Source organism: Lutra lutra, chromosome 5, assembly GCF_902655055.1.
Source record: "Lutra lutra chromosome 5, mLutLut1.2, whole genome shotgun sequence".
In the NCBI taxonomy this organism is placed as follows: domain Eukaryota; kingdom Metazoa; phylum Chordata; class Mammalia; order Carnivora; family Mustelidae; genus Lutra; species Lutra lutra.
This window is the reverse complement of record NC_062282.1, coordinates 109,917,011-109,944,711: the sequence shown is the minus strand read 5'-3', so window position 1 is coordinate 109,944,711 and position 27,701 is coordinate 109,917,011. Positions and strand designations below refer to the sequence as shown.

Below are 27,701 nucleotides of genomic sequence, written 5' to 3'. Positions count from 1 at the left end.
TCTGAGTCTGTTTTCAAAGTCAAATTAATTCATTTTTGTATTTCTGAGGCAGGGTAATGCTATCTGCCACAATTGCAAAATTCACAACTATCAAGCGTATTTTCCAAATTGCATTTAGATAAACATATACACTATTAATAATTAATAATTCTATCTAGAAAGTATTGGTTATAAAATATCGGCTAGCTTAATCATGACATTATAAAAATTAGCAACATCATGAGTATTGGATGACCTTTCTAAAATCTACTAGTTTTTGACAGGACATAAAGCCAAATACGATAATAAGAACCAATTACATTAAACACAGGCTTATCATTTGATCAAACTAAGACTGCCACCATATGAATATAATAGATGAGTCCCCCCATGAAGGAAATGTGTATAAAGGCACACACATACATACATAAAAATACTCATGCACTCCATACATACATATGTACACTTATTTGGGCTGCTGTAAGACAATACCATAGACGGGGTGGCTTATAAACAACAGGAACTTATTTCTCACAGTTCTGGTGGCTGATAAGTCTAAATCATAGCAGTGACAGATTTGGTGTCTGATGAGAGCTAGCTTCCTGGTTCATAGATGACTGTCTTTTCTCTGTGAACTCACAGGATGAAAAAGAACACGGGACCCCTCCTGGGTCTTTTTTTTTTTATAAGGGCATTAATCCCATTCATGAGGGTTCTACCCTCGTGACTTTATTACATACCAAAGGCTCTACCTCTAAAATCCATTACATGGGGATCACTGTTTAACATATGAATTTTGATTCATATTAACATTCAGGCTATAGCGAGCTCCTATTCCATTGGTCACTGGGGATAAAATGATGAACAAAACACAGGGTCTTTGTCTTCATGCAATTTTAATCTAGTGAGAGACAGACATTGCTAGGAATATGGAACTACTACTGCCTATGGTAACTGATGTAAAGTTATGGAGTACTACAGACAGAAGACAGCATTATCTGTTATTGATTTTATTTAAACAGAAACATACCCAAAAAAGCAGTTGCTTTGAACTATAGATCTTAGTCAAACATGGCAATCCTTTTCTTCAACTACATGGTTGCTATCCATGTAGAGTTACATGCATGTATAGTACATGCACACCCATATATAGTGAAACATATATATCCATACATAGGGGTTATAAATAGAAAAGGCAAGGACTGAAATGACTATACATTAATATGTAATTTCTATAAATTCCTTCATCCGGGTTCAGAAATATATATGTTTTCATACCAACTTTACATCTGATAGCCCTGCCCTAGTCTTCTCAGCATTTGTGTGTCCTTTTGAGAAAATCTTCGGTCACTTAATAAACACTGGCCTCTTTCATGCAAAGAATTGGGTTATTCTCTGAGGAAGGACAGACCATCTCCTCAGTGAGCTTGCTGACAAGAGTACTGGGCAAGAAAAAGGTGACAAAAAAAATAATAAAATAAGTATTAAACAGAGGAGGAAATATGGAGAAAAGAGTAATAAGCTATTTTTTTTAAAAAAAACTCTTACTATTTAGAACTTTGTATCCATACTCATTGAACTTATTATCACATAGTAGATTTAAATCCATAAAATACATCTTAAGAATATTTCTAAACTAATAACACCTAGAATGCTGATTCTATGTTATGCTATAAAGCATAAAAAGCAATACATTTTAGACTGTTACCAGGTAGAAAAACCTACATATAATAATCTCTTCAGGTAACAACAAATTCACACTACCAGCTACGGCTTTCTCTGAAATGGGCAAATCATGCTGGAAGCCAATAATTATTTGGAAACTTTCCCAAGTATCCAGAAAATCCATTAAATAAAGAAGCCTTTCCCTTTGGTTGCAACTTTGCAAGAACCAATGTTGACTCAGCTAAAGCACTGACTTATAGTTTAATGGCTTAATGTTAAAGTAATTTTAACATGCTGTTTCTCTGGCTTTACTAGATATCAAGAAAAAATAGATTTAGATTTCTTTATTGCCTTGGCTTTTTATTTTAAACATAAAGTGGAAAATTCCTGTTTCAGGAAAGCCTTCTGGCAGAGAAAAATCTACCAAAATGCTAAGAAGTTAATATATTCAATTAAGAGGTTATCAAAGTGATAATACCCAGGGGAGATAAATCTTTGTTATAGAAATATTTTTATTTCAAAATGAGGACATTAAAAGCATAAGAAATCTAAAAGTTCTATGAAATTTCTTCAAACATATTTTGTGTATGTTATAGCAATAACCATGTGTGCCCCCCAAATGCCTATCAAGTAGTTAATACAAATAGTAGCCATTTTAATCTTGTTTTCATTACACATGTTGTTACTTGACTTCAGCATTTACTCAGTGACTAGTTACCACATGTGTAAGTTCTGAGCAGGATGTTTCCAGCCACTTTTGGATTACTCTGTGAAGTATATTGAACAACTTAAGTTAAACAAGAGTTCTCCCTACCTTTTCCAAACACTGTCCACTCAAAAGGGACAGGGACATTACGGGTAAAAACCCAGAAAGTCCATAGTTCATCACGCATGAAATTAACAAGGCATGTTAGAACAGGGAGCATTCACTACAGTCAAGTGTGTCAATTAGGTGAAGAAAGTGGGAAAAAGGAGTATCTTACCTTGTTTCTGAAAGAGATTATAAATTTAAAATAAGAACACCATTGAAAACATACCTTTGAAGCGAGGAGACTCCCATCTCTAGATGATTCTATTTGTAATGGTGCTCGCTTTGCCTCCTTGCTTTGCCTTGTTCCTAGAAAGCACTGGGAATGATGTTTGTGTATTTTTCTCAGAGTTACTGAATGGTAGTGAAGGCACAGGTGAACGAGAGGTGGGGCAGTTAAAGTTAGGTAGGTTTCCTTATAAGTCACAATAGGCATTACATAAATTTCTTATGTTCTTAGTTATATGACTATATTTTTTCACTATGGGTTTATGATTATCTGTGGCTAATAATTTTACTAGGAAAAAATAATATTTCACACAAGGATCTTTTTTTTTGTTTGGTTTTTGTTTTTTAGAGTAGAGGGGTAAATTTCAAAATTTGGTTCCCTAGTGTAACGTGGGTTATGAGTAATTCTTACTTTCTCTTGAAAGGTGTCATAAATTATGCTGATAGGCTTTAAATCTCCAAAACATGCACAGGATTATTTTGAATTCTCACTTTGCTTTGTCTTTTATGGCACAATCATTAACAAACGGTCTTAAGGCTTAAAGTACTGAAAAGCTGATTAGAGAGTTAGTACTGTACTTCCCTGAGATCGTTTTCAGGTAAAAAGAATACTAAAAGATGAATAAAGTTACAAGTTTTTATAGACTGCCCACAACATATTAAGATCAACATCGCTTCAAGACCAGGCTTCTTGAACTTTAGCTCCTGCATATGTAATTAAATCAGTGAAACAAATGAACTCACAAACAATAAATATAAAGTGTTTTTAAGGGAAAAAATGTTATGAGGGGGCCCCCACAGGGTCATGGGATGAATCGCTTTAGAGGGGAGTCAGAGTCAGGAGGGGTTCTATGAGCTGAGATCTGAATAGTAAGCAGGAACGTGTCACATCAAAAGTCTGGGACAGAGCTCTCCAGGTGAGTGAGTAACGAGAATTCTCTAAGAGGGCAGTAAACACAGCGCTTTCAAGCTCAAAAGAAGCTGGGGGGGACTGCAGCCTCACGGTGAAGAGAGTAGGGTTTTAGATGAGGTGGACAGAATAAGGAGGAGTGAGGCCATAATGCTTTATATTTGGTCTAGAGTACAGAGTTCAGATTTTATTCTGAAAACATTGAAAAATGGCTAAAGATTTTGAGCAAGAGAGTGATGTAATATGACTTACAAATACAAAAGACCCATGAGTACTGGATTATGGTGTTGTAAGAAGAAAGGTGAGATCCTTGGGGGGGTCTTGGGGTAGCTTAGGTGAGAAATCTTAGTGGTGTGGATGCTAGGTGCTAGGATGCTAGCAGTGGAAATGGGTGGTAGAGAGAGAGAGATATCAACCAATTAGGGGAAAAAGTAAAAAGAAGATAGAGATGGCAACACTTGCTGATAGACTGGATATAGAGATTAAGGGAAAAGAGTATATCGAACACACTTTCTAGATTGTGACTTGAACAAACACATGGATGGTGAGGCATAAAGAAATTGAGGAAGATGGCGGAAAGGACAGGTGTGGGCAGGGGAAGAGGGACTCAAATTGTCCCTTGGCATCCAGTATATGCCCAGCAGGTAGATGGATTTACTCATTTGGTACTCAGGGAAAAGTACACTGCTAGAAAGTTTTGGAATCATCAGTCCATAGTGCTGTTTTTAGCCACGGGCCTGCTGAGAACATCTGGAGAAGGGGGAAATGCAGGTAGAGATGAGGAGCTAGCCTGGTCTGGGCTTTGGAGACGTTCAGCTCCAATAGGTAAGGTGAAAAGAGGATGCAGAGGTCACATATTTATTTTTTTTTTCTCATGTAATTTTTTACAAATCTAAATTAATTGCAAGGATTTAAAAATAGGAGACATTTGCATGAAAATCCACATTTCTGGCATCTGTTGAAAAGTCCAAATAACCTGCTATTTTTCAACCGGCATTCGCATTGGGCATCATCAGCGGGAACCAGTACCCTGCTCCCGTTCAGAATGGAGCATGCGTACACAGCTGTAGCATGGTCCATTCCACTCCCTGGTGTTCTCAGCACCATGGTGCTCCCATCAGTTCCCTCAGCCCTGCCCACCTGGGTATTTGCGTTCGACTTAGCTTTCATTTGTTTTGGCACTCATTACTTGACACGTTTTAGGTTATCAATTTGATTGTTCATTAAGAAGCAAAAGATTTCTTTTGCCTCCAGGATTGACTCTGTGATAGTATTATCTTGAGGTGTTGCATACTAAGTGAAGACATTAACCATACCAGTGTATAAAACCAACAATGTCTTTTCTGCAAATTATGGATAACTGGACCTTACATCTCACCACAAAGTGGAAGTGGTCTGATCAGAGTCAAGTAGATTTGGGCACTAGCCCTTTACCACATAAAGACACATTTCCAATAATTAAAGAGTATGTGGTTAATTACAGCCAAATGAAGAAGAATGACTCACGCTAATGTTTTGGTTTCCCTGTACCCTTTGAAAGAAACCTGTATTACAAGTAAAATCTTGGAAAGTGTGTTTATATTAAGAATGCCATTGACCATATTAGTGAAATATTCAAATGTTATTTTTCATTTTTTCCTTAATCTATCACTGTGATAACCCAATTTGGTTTTTTAGTCTAAAATTATAGGAATCAATTACTATTTTTGTGCATAAGTCTTTGATATCATAGATAAATTTAAACTCTGAAAATTATTAACCAGAGCAGATAACCCTAAGATGACAACAATATTAAGATTGTCTCTATTTCTGGGGCAAGTTATATTGGACTTAGCAATGGCAATAATATTAATTAGTGAATATTTACATTTAAAACCACTATGTGTGATGCACAAGAGAAAATGGACTACCTAGGTCATCTCATATAGCACTGTATGAAGGTGGTTATCCCCACTGAAGCTAAGAGAGGTTCAAAGCTTGTCCCTACTCATATGGTTATTAAGTGGAAAGCTGAGATTCAAACTCAGGCAGGCTGATTCTCATGCTCCTAATACAACTTCTATCTAAAGCTTTTCTTAGAGACTGTTGAGTCTGTCAGTGTGTAAAGATTGGCTGTCATCTTCTATTCAATTGCTATAACTATGTCTCAGAAGAAATCAAATCACTATGAAAAAAAGTTTGATCATGGACCTTGAAGAAACTATTCTTACGAGTATTCCTATTTTTTTTTTAAGACTTTATTTATTTGAGAGGGAGAGAGAAAGCAAGAGTGAGTACACCAGCAGTGGGGAGAGGCAGAGGGAGAAGCAGACTCAGTGCTGAGCAGGGAGCCCGACACAGGACTCAATACCAGGACCCTGGGATCATGACCTCAGTCGAAGGCAGATGCTTAACCAGCTGAACCACCCAGGCGCCCCCAAATTCTGTTGTCTCTTAGTGTTCCATACAGTACCGTCCTTCCACTACTTTGTAAGTAGTCTGTCTTACAATTCAAGTGAGTCAGTTAGCCTGGATTTTGTGTCATGTGTGAAGATACATGGCCGGAGGCAGACCCTTAACTGACTGAGCCAGCCAGGTGACCCAAGAATTATTCCTGTTTCCTGGAGAAACCTGGCCACCGTGGGAATTCTTACAAGAAGGTAGAAGAGCTAGGTGGGCCAGCAGCTGTAAATGAATATAGGCCGTCCCTATCCCCAAATGAAGACTGTCCGGAATCCTCAGGGAAATGGAGGAGACAGAAAGAAGTTGAATTATATAGATACAGATTTGGGTTTTTTCGAAAAGGTTTCAAGGTGGTGCTCCTGAATGAGCTCCTGTCCTGGTAGATTAAAGGAATCATCCAAAGTTGATGAGATACAGATTTCTCAGAAACCAAAGCCTTCCAGAAACTGTCTTCAGAAAGAGCACAGGAGAGAAGTCAATGTCAAAGATAAAAGGCAGTTTGCATACCTAGTGCACTCTGGACCTCAGTAAGTGTTGGGCAGTAAAAGCCACTGGGCACTCACCATATGCCAGGCATAAAGTGAAGTTCTCAGTGAATCACCTCATTTAACTCTCATAAGAAACCTAGGAAAAAGGTGGCTTAACTCCATTTTACTCATGAGGAAAATGAGTCACAGAAAGGTTAAATGACACAGCGCAGGAGTCCATAAGCTTAACCGGTAAATTATGACTAACAACAACAAAAAAAAAAAAACAAGAAAAAACAAAAAAAAAACCACACCAGACTGAAAGGATAAGGAAAAACAAAGCCCACAAAGAACTTAGTCATCGGACAGAATTAAACACCCTCCTCACACTTTACTTCTTCCTGCTAGAAAAAAAGATGAAGACAGACTATTTTTCAGGATACTAACACAGCTTTCAGGTTTACCTCCGAGAAAAGAGATTTTTAAAGAGCATTCAGTGGATTGCCTACAGCTGCTTGGAGGCTCCAGATGCCTGTTTCAAGCAAAGAAGCTCACCTTTGATCAGATTTATGTGGCAGATTTTGTCTAAGACATCCTGTAGGAAGAAAAAGTTCCACCGTCCCAGAAAACAAAAACAAAACAAGCAAACACCAAAAAAACCCACCTTAAAAAAAAAATAGTGTCATAGATCAACCTGTAGGCTCTAAAACGATGACAACATTTATTCTTATTTTTTACTATGAATTATGGATAAGAGAACAACATGGTACCCATTCATGATAAACATCACTGAGAACAATACTGTATGCTGGTGTTGGGCAGTTTTCCGTTACAGAAGCAAGTTAGCTCTAAGGCAAGGAAGACAGACGGATACTGTCAATCCCCGAGAGCATGCACCACAGCACATCACATGCTTGACAGGAAGGACACTTGCCATTTAAGGACATTGTGAAGATTAAGATTTTATTTATTTATTTGACAGATCACAAGTAGGCAGAGAGGCAGGCAGAGAGAGAGGGGAGGAAGCAGGCTCCCTGCTGAGCAGAGAGCAGGATGCGGGGCTCGATCCCAGAACCCTGGGATCATGACCTGAGCCGAAAGCAGAGGCTTTAACCCACTGAGCCACCCAGGCGCCCCGAAAGCCCGTTCCTAAGCACTTGGGTTCAGCTGCAGATTGATAGCAGCGAGCGGAGCACAGATGATACCATAGTCAGAAGGTGAGCCCCGGCAGGGGGCGGGAGCAGTGTGGGGAGGGCTGTGTCTTTAGAGCCTCGGAGTCCAAAAGGCAAGGTCACCAATGGTGAGAAAGAGCAGTGACTTTACAACAAAGAGCAGCCTTCACTTACTTATTTTTAGCGCAGGACTTTTCTTTTACAGTCAAAGCTAGACAGCAATCAGTTCCTTGGTCAATGGTTTCTTAAAAGAAGAGGGAAAATGAAGCGAAATTGGCATGTTTGAAGACATGTTTAAAGAGAAGCTTTTTATTAGCAGAGCCATAGGTGATTGTGATCCTGCAATCACAACAGTATACTGGGTTGTGGCTACTGGTTTCTTGTGTATCTCTCCTGAGACACTTTCGTCAAAGCTTTGTGTTTACTTATTTGTCAGTTAAATTCCCTCAACTATTTTATTTATTGTGAGCGTAGGTGATATATTTGCATAGTTCACATTTTTTCTAAATATCTAAGTATACACAGTGAAAATCTCCAGGAGTCCTCTGCCAAATACCCACCTCACCTTCCCACAGGCTACCAAAGTCATTAGTTTCTTGTCAATCCTTTCTCATACAGTTTAAGTAAATGTAACTGTTTCTTTTGAATTGATACAAACAGTAAGCAGCAAACACACACCCTTATGCGTCTTCAGGTCAGACTTATTTATTTTATATATATATAGATAGAGTACATGAGTAGACTCCCTGCTGAACAGAGTGCCCCACAAGGGGCTCCATCCCAGGACCTGGGATAATGACCCGAGCCAAAATCAAGAGTCAGCTGCTTAGCCAACTGAGCCACCCAGGCGCACTTGTAACTGAGCTTTGTGTTGCATTGTCGAAGACTGCTACATTGTTGTTTGTTCTTGGTTTACCGTGGATAGACATTCCAAAGTTCTTTGGGAAACATGGGTTCAAACTCTGTGTCACTGTATGAAGGCTAAGATTTACACAACAGAAACTGGGAGTATTGCATCAATGGAGAAATGAAACCAAACTGTCACCACCAATTGATGAAACTAACAAACTGTCAAACCAAATGGGCAACCAGTTGTTTTGTTGTGTTCTGTCTTATCTTTTATGGCAAAATTGTGTACAGCCAATGATTTATGTAGCTGAAGGTTTGCAGCAAAAATGCCTGCCAGAAGCAAGCCTCCGCTGTAACTACCTAGCACCAGTCTGTCTACCTGCAGGAAACTAACACCTTCCACAGTGTGAGTCTTACACATCCAAACCCGCCAAGTGACAACAAATACCACAAAAATAAGGAACCAATTTTAAACCTTGTACAGTTTTCTCAAATGACTCATCATGGAGCTGACAATTAAGCCAACCAGGTTGGAGTGTCAGGAAGGAATTAGCTTTTTCTTCAGAGTGATAAAAATTCTGGTAGTTGCACAACACTGTGAAGGTAATTAATACCACTGAATCCTACACTTAAAATTGGTTAAAATGGCAAATTTTACATTACATACATTTTCACCACAATGAAAAGAATTCAAATGATGTTGGTAGAGTTTTTTTCCCTTGGGAGAGTAATATTTTTTAATGTCCTTGTTTAGTCATCTTAAATATATTGCCCACTTTTGTCTTGTTTTGTGTTTTACATTTTATTAGTCTAGGAAATCCAAAGTCATGACCCTACTTCATCTATACCCCAATGAGAAAGTAAACAATGCTAAGACTGGTTATTTTGCACAATCCACAATTCACTGTAAAAAGACAAACTTCAATCTGTAACACCTCTTTTTTTCTGTCATATGTATTCCTTCAGCAATGAACTGCCATAAAAAAAATGATTATACTTTTAAAAGAACTAAGAAAAATAGGTAATAATCCAATCCATGGGATGCCTGGGTGGTTCAGCTGGTTAAGCCGCTGCCTTTGGCTCAGGTCATGATCCCAGAGTCCAGGGATCAAGTCCTGCATTGGGCTCCTTGCTTGGCAGGGAGCCTGCTTCTCCGCCTCTGCCTGCTGCTCTGCCTGCTTGTGTGTGCGCTCACTCATGCTCTCCCTCTCTCTCTCTGACTAATAAATAAATAAATAAAATCTTTGAAAAAAAAATCCAATATCATATTTCTACATTGTTTTTCTGCAACTAATTAATTGCTTGTGATCTCTTGTTTGCAAGAGATCATCTAAATGACACAGCAATAAGAAGATGAGTTGTTTGGTCATGGAGTTGCTTTCATAATTTGGTGAAATTGAATGATGTCCCCTGGATTTCACAGCAGAATTCGTAAAATAATAATGAGGCCCTACTGTTTCCCCTGGAGACAACTGTGGTCTTTGGAGGGCATCAAATCTTTCAAGTCACTGTCATTAATACTCACTAATAGAAATATGACATTTCAAAAAAAAAAAAAAGAAATATGAAATTTCTGTGACTTACAAATTAAACTTTTCCAGTCCTTCGAAAATAAGCATATGTATGCTGCCTAGTTTTATGTATTCTTTCATATTTTTTATTAAAATTTTAAAAAACACAAGAGTGCTTATTCTGATGATCAAGGTTTATTTTTAGCTCTTGCATTTTATTTGCTTTGCAACTGCCTGTTGATCAAACAGGTTGATTTAAACGTTAATTTCAAACCACTTAGGTTTTTGCAGTCAAAGATGAAATTCAAGACTTACTAGGCAAGCCAGGTGCAAAGTTGGACAATTGGGTGCAAAGTTGGTCGGTCGAGCACTCATGCTCCATCCCCTTTCCTACTCTTTGTCCCTGCCCTCTCACCTCTCCAGCTGATGTGTTTCCTGGCTCACCCCCATCATGACTACCTGCCATGATGAGCCTGACAAAAATCCCAAAGTCAATATCTTCATGAGGCAGACCAGTCAGTGAAACACCCTGACTCACAGGCCAGTGCTTCCTCCTATATCTTTTTTGTTCTGCAACAGGTCACTCTCACCAAAATGCTCAGTGATTTATGATCTGAAGCGTTGATCTTCTAAAAACAAGCAAACTAACAAAAAGCATTGTTCTCAATGCCATGCTGGTGGTTTAGATTAATGAACACTGATGACCCTCAATCACCTGATGTGTTACACATTACACATCTTTCTTAACCTTCCAGCCATGGACTTCTGGCATTGATTACCTCCATGCCCAGCCTCCCCACCCCCCGCCGCCCCCAAAAAATAAGAATTACAGAATTTTAGACATTCTGGCAGGCTTGTTAGAAAAATTATTTTGTGGGAGATCAGTAGATTTTTGGTATCTGCTCTATTCTCAGTATTATACCACATAAGTCATCATCTACTCACAATGTTGGATTATAAGCAAATAGTACCTAAAAAAAATTAGAAGCTTACACTTCTAAAATACTACAAGATGATGTGTAGTTAACCACAGGGGAAAAAAATTAGAAGTCTCAGTCCCTTGTACAAGAGTTTTGATCTTTGCTTTGACTCTTTAATTTATGAAGCACTCAGACCTTGTATTCATTCTGGAACACCTGATGATTATGTGAAACCACAGAATAATTTCTACGTCTCCTTTATCATACAGTTGGCATTTTATGTATTTTTTCAGCCCACATGGTTCAAAGTTTTATAAGTAAGTGGAGTTAATGAGGGCCAAAATTATGCTCAGTGTCAGGTGATATCATATTTGAGAAAAACTGGGAGATCTACGCAGTAGGAACAGTTAACGGTGAGCGCACACTTACTTTTGATCAGACCTCCACATGTCTAAGAGGTCAGCTAGACAAGCTAGATATTACTATTCCTAATTCACAGGTAAAGAAATGAGAGCTTAGGGGGCGACTGGGTGGTTCAGTGGGTTAAAGCCTCGCCTTTGGCTCAGGTCATGACCCCAGGGTCCTGGGATGGAGCCCTCCATCGGGCTCTCTGCTCAGCAGGGAGCCTGCCCCCACCCCTGCCTGCCTCTCTGCCTACCTGTGATCTCTGTCAAATAAATAAATAAATAAAATCTTTTTTAAAAAAAAAAAGATAGAAAGAAATGAGAGCTTAGAGCTTACACAGCTTGCTCAAGGCTACAGAACTATTAATCGAGGAGGTGAGGTTATAACAAGGTTATCACATTGCAACCCTTGTTCCTAACTACTGTAATATCCCTTGTCCCTGTGGATTTGGACATTAGCTTTGATTTGAAAGTAAAAATCTTGTGAGAGTCATGAAACTGCAGCCTCCTGTAGCCCTGTGTCAGGTTTCAGCTCAAGCCTTGGCAGGGGAAGCTCACTGCCCAAGTGTCCTTCCAGGCACCCGGGTAGGAGATGTTCCCTACAACCCTCAGGCATTACTGAGCAGTCTACAGCACTTTCCTCACCCCCGGAAAGAGGACACGTGTGGATGCAACAGTTGGGATATTGTAGGGGGAAGATAACAGGTAGGGGAGCTACCTATGTATCTACCAATATAGAACTAATCTATATTGGAGAGATTTACCTTTCATCCCAAATGATTCTATGATCCTAAATAAAAAGATAATAAAATCTAAAGGAAATGCTTAATGAACTGGATTTAGGATTCATTTTAATTAAGCCATTATCCTCTTATTTATTATCTATTCCAAGACGGGGCATTAATGGCTTTGTTAAACTTTTCAGTTTCTGTGGACTGGGGCTGACTTATAAATGAAATATGGCCATTTAAAAATAATCATTCTGGGGCACCTGGGTGGCTCAGTTGGTTAAGCGACTGTCTTCGGCTGGGGTTGTGATCTGGCGTCCCAGGATCCAGTCCCGCATCAGGCTCCCTGCTCAGTGGGGAATCTGCTTCTCCCCCAAACCCTCCTACATCTTGTGCCCTCTCTCCCTCTCTCTCGCTCTCGCTCTCTCATAAATAAATAAATAAATCTTTAAATACGATCATTCTGATTGTATATGTTAAAAATATAACCGCTGTGTCTCTCTTTGGGCACTTTTTATCTCGAAATCTGAATTCTGTGTATGCCGTTAAATAAGTAAGTTATGGGATCTGTCTGGAGGTAAGTGGGTGCTCTTCCTGACCTGTGCATACTAAATGATTCACAGCTGAGATTTACGCAGTCCCTACTTGCCTCAGGCAGGAAAGGCAGCAGAGGTTCATGCAAAGCAGTTTTTGGCAAGCTTCAAAAGCTGTGTGTAGATGAGAAGGTATGTCCGTGTCCAAGAGTTTTTATATTGCTTTCTCATTTTCCAATCTTGCATGCCCTCAAGAGACCTTGTCAGGGTCAAAGGCACAATAAGCTCACTGGGTGGTGGGGGGAACCCCAGAGAAAGCCAAAATGTGAAAAGCACAGCTGGCTCCCTGGGGAAGGGCAGCCCCAAAGACTTGGCAGGCAGGGACGATTGCAGTGCTCTCCGGGAGCCTACCTCAGTCTTGGAGTTGGGAAGAGGGAAACCAAAGGGCAAGGAAAAGAAAGGTGGGAATGAGATCTACTAGAAAACAAGGTGTATCGGAAAGCAAAGACAGGGGGTAGAAGGAGATTTAAGGGAACAAAGAAACAATTATTTGGTTAATCAGGAAATAAATACAACTTTGGATACACTTTCAGCATATCCGTTTTGAGGACTACATTTCAAAACTTGGAGGGATTCTTTGGTTTTTTGTTTGTTTAAGCATTGGCTAAAAATACCTTTCTGATGTGAGTATATTTTCTTTGGCCAGAATAGTACAGTGAAAATTGATCACGTTGCTTTATAATTTTGCTACAATTAAAATAAATATTTATTGTATTAGAAAGCTCAGGTGGGAAGAGAAATTTGCCTACCTTGAAAATTTTCATTTGTATTGATAAAATTCATCATAAGATTGTGTCATTTCACTAGGTCTTATTTCTGTATTTTTGATATTTAAATAGAGGAAAAAATAGAATTTGTTGTTAAATTATCAAACTTTGATGACTGTGGAGTTTTATATTCAGTAATTTTTAACTATTATAACTAACATCCTTCTTTTTTTCAGTGGTTTAAAAGACAAGACTACCTTGTAAGTGCCCTCTAGGTATTGAAGATATCTTTCTATGCGGTTCAAAAAATATTACTGTTCAAAAATGCAAAGAAGCTTGTCACCCAGTGCTAATCGTTGTCAGATACCCTATATGGATAGCATATTTTATTTTAAAAAGAAAGCCTAAAAGCATATTTATGTTTCTTCTTTTTTAATTTTTTAATTTTTATTTTTTTTTATTTTAGCAGAAAATGGCCCCCGTCTACTCGTGGAAGCAGAACAAGCCAGGGTGTTCTCACATCGAGGTGGCAATGTTACACTGCCATGTAAATTTTATCGAGACCCTACAGCATTTGGCTCAGGAACCCACAAGATCCGAATTAAGTGGACCAAGCTAACTTCAGATTACCTCAAGGAAGTGGACGTTTTTGTTTCCATGGGATATCACAAGAAAGCCTATGGAGGCTACCAGGGTAGAGTGTTTCTGAAGGGAGGCAGTGATAATGATGCTTCTCTAGTGATTGCAGACCTCACCCTGGAGGATTATGGGAAATATAAGTGTGAGGTGATTGAAGGATTGGAAGATGATACTGCTGTGGTAGCATTAGATTTACAAGGTAGGTATCTATAAATCATTTTAAACTTGGAAATGATAATTAATCATTTTCTGTGACGAGTAATGTCTAGTGGTAACCATAGCGATTAATGTGAGAAGTCAGAAGTCCATGCATAGCAGGCTTCTTTTCTTTTGTATTTTGCAGTCTGTCACTGATTCCAGCTTTCATATTTGAAATGTACACAAAGTAGTTATGCACAAAATTGAAGCTATTTGCAAGTAGGAGAGACGTGCAGTGGAATTGAATTAATAATATTTGGAAACTGCCTTATGCTATTCAAAATTGAAATCTTATGACATGGTTATTGAGAAATTCAGATTGGATGCATTTTTATTATGCTTCTAACAGTATCTCAGTTTCAAAATAATGGCAACTTTTGTGAAGGACATCTGCTAACTAAAATACCTATTATTGTATTCTATAAAGTAACTGCGAAATCTTAATTTAACAAAAAAGCACCCTCCAGGTTTATTTAAATAAATAAGTAAAGAAGTAAACTTTTTTTTAATGATCCAGAGTCTTTTAAACACCAAATACCAAACAATATAGGCATTCTGGGGGAATTTTTTCCCCTGAAATATGTAATCGACCCAGTAGGTTCAAAAACCAAAATGTAGAGAAATAAACAATAAAAAGTGTCCTCGCTGCCCAAAGTCCACCCTCTATAGACCCCACCAGTGGGGAAACTCTTCTCTGTTTCTCATGCATCTCAGAACATCTTATATTCATGAATTTCAGTGTTTCTTTACACTGAAGGATGAATTTTTGGCTGCTTTAGTAGAATACTTTCCTTCCTTCTGCGCGTAAACTAGAGGTGTATGTTTGCTAGAAGTCCCTTTTATAACCTAGGACAGATTTGTGCTTTTGGAAAAGCATCTGTTTGCCCCACTAGCGTATCCCTGAAGAGGTGACCTCCTGAATCCCACAGAATCCCATCACACACATGGAGACTTCTCAGTTTTAGGTATCTAATAAATTGCATGATATCATAAAGTACATTTTTGGGATCTTCTCTTGTCTCTCCTTTTTCCTCTTGTCTCTCTTAGTCGTAGTTCTTGGCTCCTGATTCCATATCACCTTGTACTTTCAGTTTTTATTGAGTCACATGAATATCCATAAACATTGGCATTATTCAAGATGAAAGAAGTGATTGGTTTAGGGAAAACAGTTAATCATCAAATATGAATGACAACCAATTTTCTTTATCAAAGGGGCAGCAGGCAGTGGACAGACCCTCGAGCTAGTAGTACCAACCAAAACTTTCAGGTTAGTCCCAGTTCTACCAGTATGAGTTTTGAAACTGGGGCAAATTATTTGATCCTTGTACCTGGCTTCCTCATCTATGAAAAACAGGTTGAACTACATTATCTGTTCAGTTACTTTTTCTTCTAAAATTCTGTTTCTATACCATGCCATATTTACTATCTCCCTACATTTATTTAAAAATGAAATTTTAAGTGACTAGAAAGCAGTAGAACTTGCCAGAAAGAGAAGGAAACCATAAAAATAAATACAATGAATATAAGATATCCATATTCCACCTGGATCCCTGCTTGCTAAGAGCTTTGAGCATGGAGCCTGCTATACCTTTGTTTAAAAAGGAACGTTACAATGTGTCAGAGGATGATGCACTCCAAGGTCAAACTGAGACTATATTCAAGACATACTTAGAGGTGTTGAAAAGGAAATGTAAAAAGAGTAATTTTTCCTGCCTAGGCCCTTCCCCATCCCAAATCACCGCATTTTCCATGCTATTGGAACACTTCCCTACCATATAACCCACTAACATATGAGCCAAGTAAATGTGTCCAAGAAACCAATTTAACTGATAAATATTTTTGTAAGTGCTATTTCGGTGCCAGGAGATGTGAAGATTTCCAAATCTTGGTTCTTTTCATTCAACGGTCTGACAGGCTATTAAAGATTCTAATACACTTTCAAAAGTAAGTATTTTAAAATAAGCAGAAATTATTACATTGTAGGTCAACTACCCTTCAAATATAATAAATAAATAAAGGAAATAAGGTAGACTTCGGTTATAGAGTAAGCAGGTACAAAGCCATTGCTCTACTCCCGTGCACCCTGTTTGGTTCACCTCAGTAATCCCCCTTGACAGAGGAGACTTAGGGAGAACTCCTTTTCTATGGTAACATGGCCAGTAGTAAGAGCTAGAACTGGAATTTGCCAGCAAGAACACTGGAAGAAGCCTCTGTTTTTATCCACTCTGATCCAAGGAGGAAAAATTCTCTGTTGGAGAGAAGACCAGAGACTTCCAAAAGGCAGCAGTCTTTGGCAGTTTCTGGCTGCAGAGGATTCTTAAAGCGCCCAGAGTGACTCAGGTGATTATCTACCGGCTGTCTTTGGTCATAGTGCATTAATTGGTGTGCTCATGGTGGCTCATGGTGGTTCCATTCCCCTCCCTGCAGGTAGCGTTTTTCTGCCTTTCTTGTGTGCTGCAGAAAGGGTAGAAGCAGTCATTAACCAGAGCACCTGCCTTGAAACAGCTAACATTTTAACCTTTGGCATTATACACATGAATCCATTTCTGAACAACTGAAGAACATACACATCTCCCAAGAGTAAGATTCGAGTTTCACCCTGTCCCCTCCGCTCCATAGCTGTGAAGCTCTCACACCTTACAGAGGATTCCATTATAACTCTCATCACACTTTGTTTTGCAAAGTTTGCCGACTTGCCTTCTCCACCCAATACGTACAATCTAGTTGACGGCATCAGGTACCAAGAACAAAGTTGTTCTTGTAAACTACTTGTTTTACAAGTAGTTTGTACTTATAAACTCCAGTTTGCAAGTGACTGAATGTTGGATACAATGGGTTTAAGCTTTCAAAGACATAAACAAAACATGCACACCATGGACGGACGCCATGGAAAGTACTGCAAAGCAAGGAACGCTTGATTAGGACCGCAGAAGGCGAACCTGGTCCTTCCAAAGGCAGAGAGCGTAAAAAAGCAAGGGAGAGGACATCACGGGTGTGAAAGAGAAATTCCTCAAGGGGAAAAATGTGAGCAGCAGGTGCTATAGACAGTCTGCCTCCACATGGATTGGTTTAAGGTTCTCAGCTTGGCAATAGGATAAGATAAAAAAAAAAAATTTATCACAGCCAATTTCAAACATTTAGAAAAATGGAAAGACTCATATACTGAATCCCTGTATACCATTGTCCAGCTTCAAAAATTACCATGATAAAGACACCTTATTTATTTTTTTAAATTTATTTAGCAGACAGAGATCACAAGTAGACAGAGAGGCAGGCAGAGAGAGGAGGGGGGAAAGCAGGCTTCCCGCCAAGCAGAGAGCCCTATGCGGGGCTCAATCCCAGGACCCTGAGATCATGGACCTGAGCTGAAGGCAGAGGCTTTAACCCACTGAGCCACCCAGACACCCTAAAGACACCTTATTTTATCTTGCTTTGGATAATCCCATTTGCACTGAATAATTTTCAAGAACAACTCAGATAGCATATTTATGTATGCTGCAATATGAGGCAAGGACTAGTATTTTAAAATGAAATTACAAAAATAAATTTAAGATGGTTACTGTAGAATAACATTTGAAGAAGCTTGGTTGCTAACCTGAAGGTAGACATTGAGAGTGACTTGGTAATTTCCACATAGTCTGGGACAGATGAGCAAGGTGCCGTTTAAGAGTTTAAGGACTATGTGGCAAAAGAGATTTTGTGGTTAGCCCATAATAGCTCCAACCCAGTTTTTGACTTTTTTTCATTATCAGTTACATTCTTACATGTGACCATCCAGGCAAGTTTCAGTCAAAGTCCTCATCAATCTGCTAATGTATGTAAATAAGGTCAAGGAAGCATATCATTTTAAATGTCATGATGATGCTTTTTCAGCTGTACTTGTACAATATTTTAAATTACATTGGTCCTTTAATACATGCTAAATGCTATGTTCTCCAAAGAATTTCTCCAATTAGGACAAAAATCATTCTTCTTTAAGATGTCCAAATTATATGGTTTGTATTTATAGTACAAGATTTTATTCTGTCTTGGATTCAAACTAAACTAAACTAAACTAAAAATGTGACACTTTTTTTTTTTTCCCAATCTCCCATTGTATTGGTTTTCTGGTAGTGACAATGGGGCTAGCTACAAAAAAATATAGTCTGAGAACTTTTAGAAATAGAAAAAAATAATTCAGATATGTGTATAGCACTGAGAGGCACTAGAAAGGGCACTGAGGAAGGGAAAATTATACTCATGGTGTCTATTACTCAAGTTACTGGAATTGACGTTAGCTTTCATATGGGCTATGGAATGAACATCCTTCAGATGTCTGACAAATTGACATTTGCCAACAACTAGGATGAACTGGACTGTGCAATTATAAATATTAAAGAGTATGTTTTCAAAATGTATTTCTACTGACTAAACCACTCACATTCTTCTCCATACGTAGATCATCTTTATTAATTACCTTTGTCATGATGCATACCAGCCCTTCATGGGAAAAGAGACAACTTCTGATTACATTTTGACATATGAGGATAAAATAATCATACTTGGAAAATAATCACACGCCCTTCATTTTCACCGATGGAAGTTTACTTTGTATTTTTGTAATGCTGGATGAAAGCAATATCCATTCCCTCTATAATTCAGCTACAGGAAGTGCACATTTTTTCCACAGAGAAAGATTTCTGCAATTACAGTCTTGGATGTTGAAATCTTAATTTGGGGGAAGTAAAATAAGTAAATAAATAAAACACTAACAAACATGCAGTTTCAGAAATGTCCCTGCTTGTAAGAAACATCTGATTATTGAAATGTGTACACCAAATGAGCACAGTATGGTGAAACTTTTACAACTTTGGCTGAGACACAGAAATAGACCTTGATTTACTTGGGATGCATTCTTTTCCATAATCATAAACATTAATTAAAATTCAACTAAACGTTTTGAATTAATATAACAATAAGTTGGCCATTCATTCCTACAGTTGCAAAATAATGAAGTTTCAGTATTGGGTTTCATTATGACTTTTTTTTTTTAAGATTTTATTTATTTATTTGACAGACAGAGATCACAAGTAGGGAGAGAGCAGGCAGGGAGAGGGGGGAAGCAGGCTCCCCACTGAGCAGAGAGCCCGATGATACAGGGCTCAATCCCAGAACCCTGGGATTATGACCTGAGCTGAAGGTAGAGGTTTAACCCACTGAGCCACTCAGGAGCCCCTCATTATGACTTTTTTTTTTTTCATCATGACTTTAAGAAATGTTTACATGAAGTTATGTTAAATTTGAAAGGAACTTAAATAAAAATACATTACACTGAATTTGGAACTGAATCAATCATGGTAACATTCAACGGTTAATCAAGAACCAACTACTCAAGAAAATTTTTTCCTAATTCCCACGAGAGTCCACCAAATACCACCACAGTGAATTTAAAACCAGAAAGGCCCTCTAAGTCTTAAAAATCATTGTAAATTAAAATATCCTATAGTCTCCACTATTCCCTTCTTGAGACATTTGGGAAACGGACTCCAACCCAAATGGTTTCTCCCTCCAGACTGAAACACTTTGAGATTTTTCTCTCACTTGGGGTCTAGCTGCCAAGGAAATCTTTCTTGGATAGATTAAAAATTTTTCTTTTCGTTGGCATTGCTGGGGTTCTGAGGAAAGAGGATGAAAGGCATGAGGGGACAGGGAGAGCTATAGCAGTTCCTTCCCAGCCCTAACTGGGTTCTTAGCTGGATGCCTGGAAATAGCTCTTCTTCGATAGAACCATCTCAGGCTCCCCCCCAACCCCCATCACTGCAGGGGGCAGTGGCAACTGAGAGAGTCTTTTCCTTCTTCCTTTTGGCTCTGATTCAACTTACAGATCCCTCAGCCAAGAACCTGAGAAGGCAGGATGAGATCAGGAAGCCTTCCTGGATCGCTGCCTCTAGGGAACATTGCCAGCTGGACCGTCCTAGAGGGACAAACGTGTCCTGCAGAGGCCTTGGGTGGACACGACTGGATTTAGGCTATTGAAATTTCTTCTTGTAGAGTCTTCCAGGACAATTTATAAAAGAAAACATTTCCTGTGTCCTGGTTACATCATTAGTGAATCGTACATTCATCTTGAACAGGGTCTGCGGTCTCATAAAACAGCACTTGTGATATAACTCACCAATTACTGTGTCAGTGGGACAATTTATTATATTCCACAAGCTAAAGCATTAATTATTTCTAATTATAACCAAAAATCTAAGGCAAGGCCTTAAATAACCACTCTGAATTAATTGTCTTTTATGGGGAGACATTTTGAGGCAGGGGTCCTTCTGAAAGTCCAGCAAATGATACAAGTTTGCTTTCTGATGCTGTAATTCTTATCTTTGAAAGAAAATGCGCAGAAAGTTAGGAGATGGTTCAATCACCTCCAGTGATTATCTGACCCAAAAGAAGGCTTTGGGGAAGCCATTGTATCTTCCCAGGCAAAGTCAAGTCACACTGTTCATATTTGTTAAGGGTTTTTGCCCTCTCAAATATTTAACTTAATTCTTTGGCATTAACTCAACCGATATTTATTCTGTATCTGCCTTGTACAGGACAAGCTTTGAGAAGGGTTTGTGGGTTTTTTTTTTTCCCTATTTGCAAGAAAAATGTTTTTAAAAGCTCATTTCAATTTACAACATATGAATATGGACACTGAAGAATTATTTTTAAACAAAAGTTCTCATTTTTGTTGTGCATACAAGAACAGAAAAAAAAATACGATCAAGGGCTACAATTTAAAGTTGAAATGGATAACCGAGCCAGGATACCCTCAATGGAGTGTGGAGTGAGGTATGCTCTACTGTAAAGAATTGGCTTATTAATATGAAATAAGGCTGCTTAATTAGGTTTTTCTTAAATATGTGTAAAATGATTTTTTAGTTTCTCCAAGTAAGAAACCCCCTAAGTGAAAGTTACTTAGTTAAGTAAGTTTCTAGGAGCATATATAAAATAATGTATCTAATTTGAATCACTTGTTACCATGTTTGTTTACACATTTAAAAGGCTGTCCTGGGCACCCGCGTGGCCTAGTTCTTAAGTGGCTGCCTTCGCTCAGGTCATGATCCCAGGGTCCTCTCTGCTCAGCAGGAAGCCTGCTTCTCCCTCTCCTCCCTGCTTGTGTTCCCTCTCTCGCTGTGACTCTCTCTGTCAAATAAATAAATAAAATCTTAAAAAAATAAAAGAAAATGAAGAATGAATCTATCATAAATAAATAAAAATAAAAGGCTGTTTAAGTGGGGCACCTGGGTGGCTCCCTTGGTTAAGCATCCAACTCTTGATTTCGGCTCAGGTCATGATCTCAGGGTCTGGGATCAAGCCCTGAGTCTGCTCTACACTCTGTGCCATGGAATCTGCTTGAGATTCCCTCTCTCCCTCTCTTTTTGCTCCCCCTCACTCCAAGGCGCTCTCTCCCCAAATAAATAAATAAATGAAATCTTTTTAAAAATAAGTAAAAAAATAAAAGGCTATCCTAAGCTAATTACTAATTATATAACTACTAACAAAAAACATGCACATTCTGATAAATTCCTTCTCTCTGAGCACTATTTCTATTCCTTCCCCCATTATTAGTATTCAATATTGACTTTTTCCTAGCTGAAAAGGACTCAGTAGTAATCAATTTTAAAGTTATTAACAGAAGCAGCAGAAGGTAAATTCTCAAGGAGGCTATTTGAAAAATATAACCCATGGATGAATCCTTCCAAAAAGGTGAATGTTAAAGCTTAAATTGAACTCTTAGTGAAAGGGTAATTCACTGAAGTCATCAAACCGCATATCTTAACTGTGAAATGCTCAGAGCTGAGAGGCCGTTTGTAGGGGAAAGGGACCACGAGAAACCCCTGCAAGCTGACCAAAAACCGTAACTTCATCTGATGGAGACTGTATTCTGTTTTCACCATTCAAGCGACATTTGCTCACGGTTGTTACTTTCTGTCCCACTAATCCCTTGGTCTCTTCTTTGGACAGGTGTGGTATTCCCTTACTTCCCACGACTCGGGCGCTACAATCTCAATTTCCACGAGGCACAGCAGGCGTGTCTGGACCAGGATGCTGTGATTGCCTCCTTCGACCAGCTGTACGATGCCTGGCGGGGCGGGCTAGACTGGTGCAACGCCGGCTGGCTCAGTGACGGGTCTGTGCAGTACCCCATCACGAAGCCCAGAGAGCCTTGCGGGGGCCAGAACACGGTGCCCGGTGTCAGGAACTACGGGTTTTGGGATAAAGACAAAAGCAGATATGATGTTTTCTGTTTTACATCTAACTTCAATGGTAAGCTATTAAGCTCTTCAGTAATAGTAAGATATTACTGCCTTCTTTCCTGTCCTGGGGACCAATGTGTACTATAACACCACACTCAATTTTTAATCTTACATGCTTTGATGTATTGCCCTGAGTTAGAAAAGATGAAAAGTTCTTTAACATCATAATTTAAAAAAATATTCACGGGAGCAAAAATGTCCATTTCCACTATTCCTAGGTATTATTGCATCTGATTGTAATTATAAAATGGTTTAAGTTGAGATATTCTACAGGGTCTGTTTGTTATTGACATAGATGATGCTGTCACTGTGTGTAATAGAGATGTGTGCCATGGGATACAGGTCTCTAATTGAAGGGAGAATAGCCTCTATGTCATACTCTAAATTACAAAGTCAATTATGTTCATAGTTGATCAGTAAAACTCACAATAATGAGACAGCTCAGAGTAAAGAGGACTTTGCAAAACAAAAACAAAAGCCCGACAACAACAAGAAACAAAAAAAGTAGCAATGACACTGGAGACGAAAGCAGAAGAAAAGAGATATAGATTGTCTCTGTGTTGATGGTAGGTCTGTTGCCTTCAGTGTAACTCCCAACCCAATCTTCCCCATCCAGAACCAGCTACACAATTTGTGGGACCTAGTGCAGAATGAAAATGTGGGTTCAAAATTTATGTTCAAAATTCATGTTCATAATTATTTTCAAAATTTGTGGTCACAATTATGTTCAAAAATTATGCATTTTAAGATGGTGACAGAAGTACATTCAACACACATGGAGCCCTGTGTAACTGCACAGGTCACACACCCATAAAGCAAACCCTGGCCCCAGCATTTTCTTTGTTAGTTCCCTGGCAACATGCTTTGGGAAAAACAGGAAGGGATCAGGGATGAACCAACTTTCTGTAAAGGGCCAGATGATAAATATTTTTGGCTTTTGTGGGCAGCGCAGTCTCTGTTGTAGCTACTCAGTGTAGTTTTATACGTTGTAATGCAAAACAGCCACAGAGAGTATGAAAAGGATGGGTATGCCTGTGTTTCAACACAACTTCTGGCGACCTGTGTGCAGTAGTGTGCGGACCTCTGGTATGGATGACAGAGCCAACCTTCCAACTCATGCTCTGGTGGCCTCCACCTTTCCTCCAAATCACACTGTCTTAGTCTCACCCGAAAGAACAGGCAAGCATTAATTTATACTGCAGGAAGCCATATGTAATGGAGGGCAAGGAGACGTCCCACTACAATGTGTAATCAGGTAAGAGAGTCTGATTATATTCCACTGAGACTCAAAGTCTGAGAAAATCTTCCACGTAGCATTTCAGCCAGTTGATGTCCTACTTTATACATTGTATGCATATTTAATATACACTGAAGGTATTTCAGTAATTAACTTTATTCAATGAGTGGCTAAGATTAATCCGCTCTTCCTTGTGCAATCAAGAAATGGTTAGGTGTCAGAGCTCCCACTGAATACATAAATTTCTCCTCTTTGCTAGTAACTGAACAGACTCGGTTCACATTCTGAGTCCGCATTATTTATGGCAAGTGACTTCCTGTATTTTTTGCATTTTCATACTGTAGTCTTTGAATCAGAATAATGTCTTATTGATACCTGTAATGAAAAGGACTTGAGGGCTTTTGATTTTTTTTTAAATGGACTTTTATGTCAGGAATGTTTTTTGATCTTTTCACATTCAAATTTTGCCTTTCCAGAAACTTGTGCTAGGGTTCAGTCTTGTACAGCTAGAATTTAAATAGCTCTTCCTTTTAACATGGAATTCTGTCTTCTGTGGTGCTACAGAAGGGCCTTTTAGTCACTAATTAGCTAACAGAAAGTGCATCTGTCATTTCCCTTCTCGGTTTCAAAGCTCTAAAAGGGCACGTCTGAACTTATATTAAGGGACAAGGAAAAAACTAATTTAATGGAGAATGACCGGGGGGCGCTACGTTTAACCCACAACCCTGCATTGCTCTATCTCCCCCTTCCATGGGGAACACTTCCGTTTGGGCTGCTTCCATCTCTGGGCGGCTCAGCAGCAGACGGGCACATGACTCTCTCCCCTTCTCTCCGCAGGCCGGTTTTACTACCTGATCCACCCCACCAAGCTGACCTACGACGAAGCGGTGCAAGCTTGTCTCAACGATGGTGCTCAGATCGCAAAAGTGGGCCAGATCTTCGCAGCCTGGAAACTTCTGGGATATGACCGCTGCGATGCGGGCTGGCTGGCGGATGGCAGCGTCCGCTACCCCATCTCTCGGCCGAGGAGGCGCTGCAGTCCCACGGAGGCTGCCGTGCGCTTCGTGGGGTTCCCAGATAAAAAGCATAAGCTGTATGGTGTCTACTGCTTCAGACCATACAACTGAGCGTGCCCCTAGAGCACAACAGTTTTAAAGTCATTAAGAACATGTGAAAGGTTTTTTGGTTTTTTTGTTTTATTTTGGGTTTTGTTTGTTTGTTTGTTTGTTTGTTTTTTTCAATACGAACTCGTGCAAGTTACCAAAACTGTGATAACCCTTTTTTACTTACTGGAAAGAGTCATTTTCATAAAGATCAATTCATGAATTTGTTTTTGTAAAGCTATCATTCAATATATATTATAAATTAATATAATTTTAAGGGAAGCGCTAGATAAGGAGGCTTTAGAGCCAAATTGTTTAGGCTACATCATCCCAGTGAAGTATCCTTTCATGAACGGGGCATGCAATAGCTTGAGGGTTGCGAGGGTGACATTAAGGAAAGTGCGGCTACTCAGAGCAGCAGCTTCCACAAGCACAAATTTTACACATTTGTACAATTTTAAAATGCACTGCAATCTACAGATTAGAGCAACGGATTTGAAATACAGGCTTCTTTACATAAACTGAGATTCCGAGAGGTTGCACAAAACTCAGTTTCACAAGGGAACAATCTACACTTTTCTAAAATATATTATTTCAAGTCTCCAATAAACAGAACATTTTATTCTTTAAAATCCTGCCTTTTTGACCAAAAAAGAAAGAAAGAAAGAAAGAAAGAAAGAAAGAAAGAAAGAAAGAAAGAAATTCATATGGACTCCAATGCATAGTGACAAGCACAGTTAAAACTCCTTAATAACCCCATTTATATGAAGTATGAAACATAAATGAGCAGATAATATTTAACCAATGAGAGACTCCTATCTTCTTTTAATTGAAATGACAGGTACCTGAGAAAATCATTAAATCTTTTGAGTAGCTTTACTGAGTTATATTTAAATTCTAAGGGCCGTCTGCTAAGCAGCATTAGCATCTACTCAGGGCAGTTATATAGATAAACTGCTGGACAGAAAAATTGTAAAATTTAGCAGCTTGATTTTATGTGAGCCTATGAAATATATTGTCCTATAAAAATAACTTTAAACTATTTAATATTTCCTTCTTATTTACCTTACATGAAAAAAATTTAAACCACAAAAGAAATGAGTAACTCAACACTTGCCTAACCAATGACAGACAACCAAATACAGACCCAACTTTCAAAATTCCCATTATTCTTCTTTGTATATACTAGAAAGCCCAAATGGTGCCTGTGTGGGGGAAAACAAGAGAACAAAGTCGTTCTAAACCTTCCTCCAAATAGAAAACGTGGTCAGTGATGTCACTTTCCTTGCTGGTCATCATTAGGCTTAAATGAAATACAGAACCTCCCATCAAAGAGTTTACACTAAAATCTTCAGGGCTTTAAATGAAAGGGTAAGGCCAGCTTAGAAAAACAACTTTAGACATTAGCAGCTCCAATATTAAATAAAGCTCTGTTTTCCTATATTTTTATGACTGTTGAGACCCCGCAGGGACCAATATTTGTATTCAAATTACATTTCATGGTTTCCCATTGTTTCACAATGAGTTCTAATAAATGGGATTTAGTATAATAATCCAAGTATGACATAGCTGGTATGCTTTCATGAATGTTTTTATGTAGATTTTCCTCCCATGAACATGAGTAAATAAATCTGTTTCCTGAATTGATTGTGGTTGCATTTAAAGCTCTGTCATAATTCTAATAAATTTACTCTATAGAGTTACATGTGTGGAAGGTATAGAACAATTGGAAGTCCATGAAACCATAATTGTACCCATACATTATCTAGATAAAATATTGTAAATAAAAGTAGATCATTTCTTTTATCGAAGCATATCTGGGAAATTTCAGATGCTTCAATATTAAAAGAGGATAGTGTATGCATGCACATTTTTACATTAGGTTGGATACACAAATTGTACAAAAATATAAATCTAAAGAGGTTGTAAAGTTTAACTCAAACACGGCTGATACAACTAGCAAACTTCTAAATTAAAAATACCTGAATGGTCTAGGGTAAGATGAATACATCATTTAAAGAGGGGATCATCTCCAAAACAGCAACTTTAACACCTCAAATATGGGGGGTAGCATAACGGAGGGAGCCCATGTGTGAATGATTATGACCCACATTTCAAGAATGTTATTAGAAATGCAAGTGGGAACACATTTCTATTGAAGCAGGTATATAATTTTCAGTTATTGCTGCAGAACTCTACCTTTATAATATTAAGCATAGTAGGGTTTCTTAACTTTTGAATACTTATTAGTATTGGAATTGGTGCTGTTCAAAATCTCTGGAGTGACTGTTAGCTAATTAAAATCTATACTGATTGCACACCATTTTTCCATGCTTATTAAAAAAAATCTTAATGGAATGAATACTGCTGGGCAGAATTTTTATCTTCTGACTTCTCCCAAAGGATCAGAGTCCCCTAACTCCTTTGGACTCCTTCCTGAAGGAGGGTTTTTAAAATGTTCTTATTTTTCAGTTTTTCCATCAATGTCTCTTTTCCTACTTCATTCCCCAAGATAGCTCACTGAGGATTTCTAAAAAAGAAAAGCTATCTTAATACATATAATTCCTAAAAGAAAGTCAGTGTAGCACTGACGAATTCAGAAATTACTCCTCAGACTTGGGTTCCAAGAGTACCAGAGGCATGAGGTGGGAGTCTCAATTAGGAAATTTTGTTTTGACCATTTTGTCCATAATTAACAATTGTGGCCCATACAAGGAACAAAGTTGACTTGCAAATTTCAATGAGATACCTACATTTGAGAACACCAACCAAAAGAAATGATTCACATGGAAAGAGGGAATAGGAATGAAAATAAGTCATATTAACACTGGAAACCATCTTTAAATGACTGCTGCCATATTT

The 27,701-nt window shown here is 38.5% G+C and overlaps 1 protein-coding gene across 3 annotated transcripts in view; it reads left to right on the top strand.

Moving 5' to 3' along the window:
* Positions 1-26,482, top strand: part of HAPLN1 (hyaluronan and proteoglycan link protein 1) — a 74,282-nt gene extending 47,800 nt beyond the window's left edge. For 2 of the 3 annotated variants that reach the window (XM_047731557.1, XM_047731558.1), the window contains exons 3-5: positions 13,850-14,221; positions 22,207-22,509; positions 24,574-26,482. In XM_047731557.1, coding sequence (XP_047587513.1) covers positions 13,850-14,221; positions 22,207-22,509; positions 24,574-24,863 — 965 coding nt within the window. In that variant the 3' untranslated portion in view covers positions 24,864-26,482. The remainder of the gene's footprint in view (positions 1-13,849; positions 14,222-22,206; positions 22,510-24,573) is intronic. The other variant, XM_047731560.1, reaches the window with a different exon arrangement.
* The last annotated feature ends 1,219 nt before the right edge of the window (positions 26,483-27,701 follow it).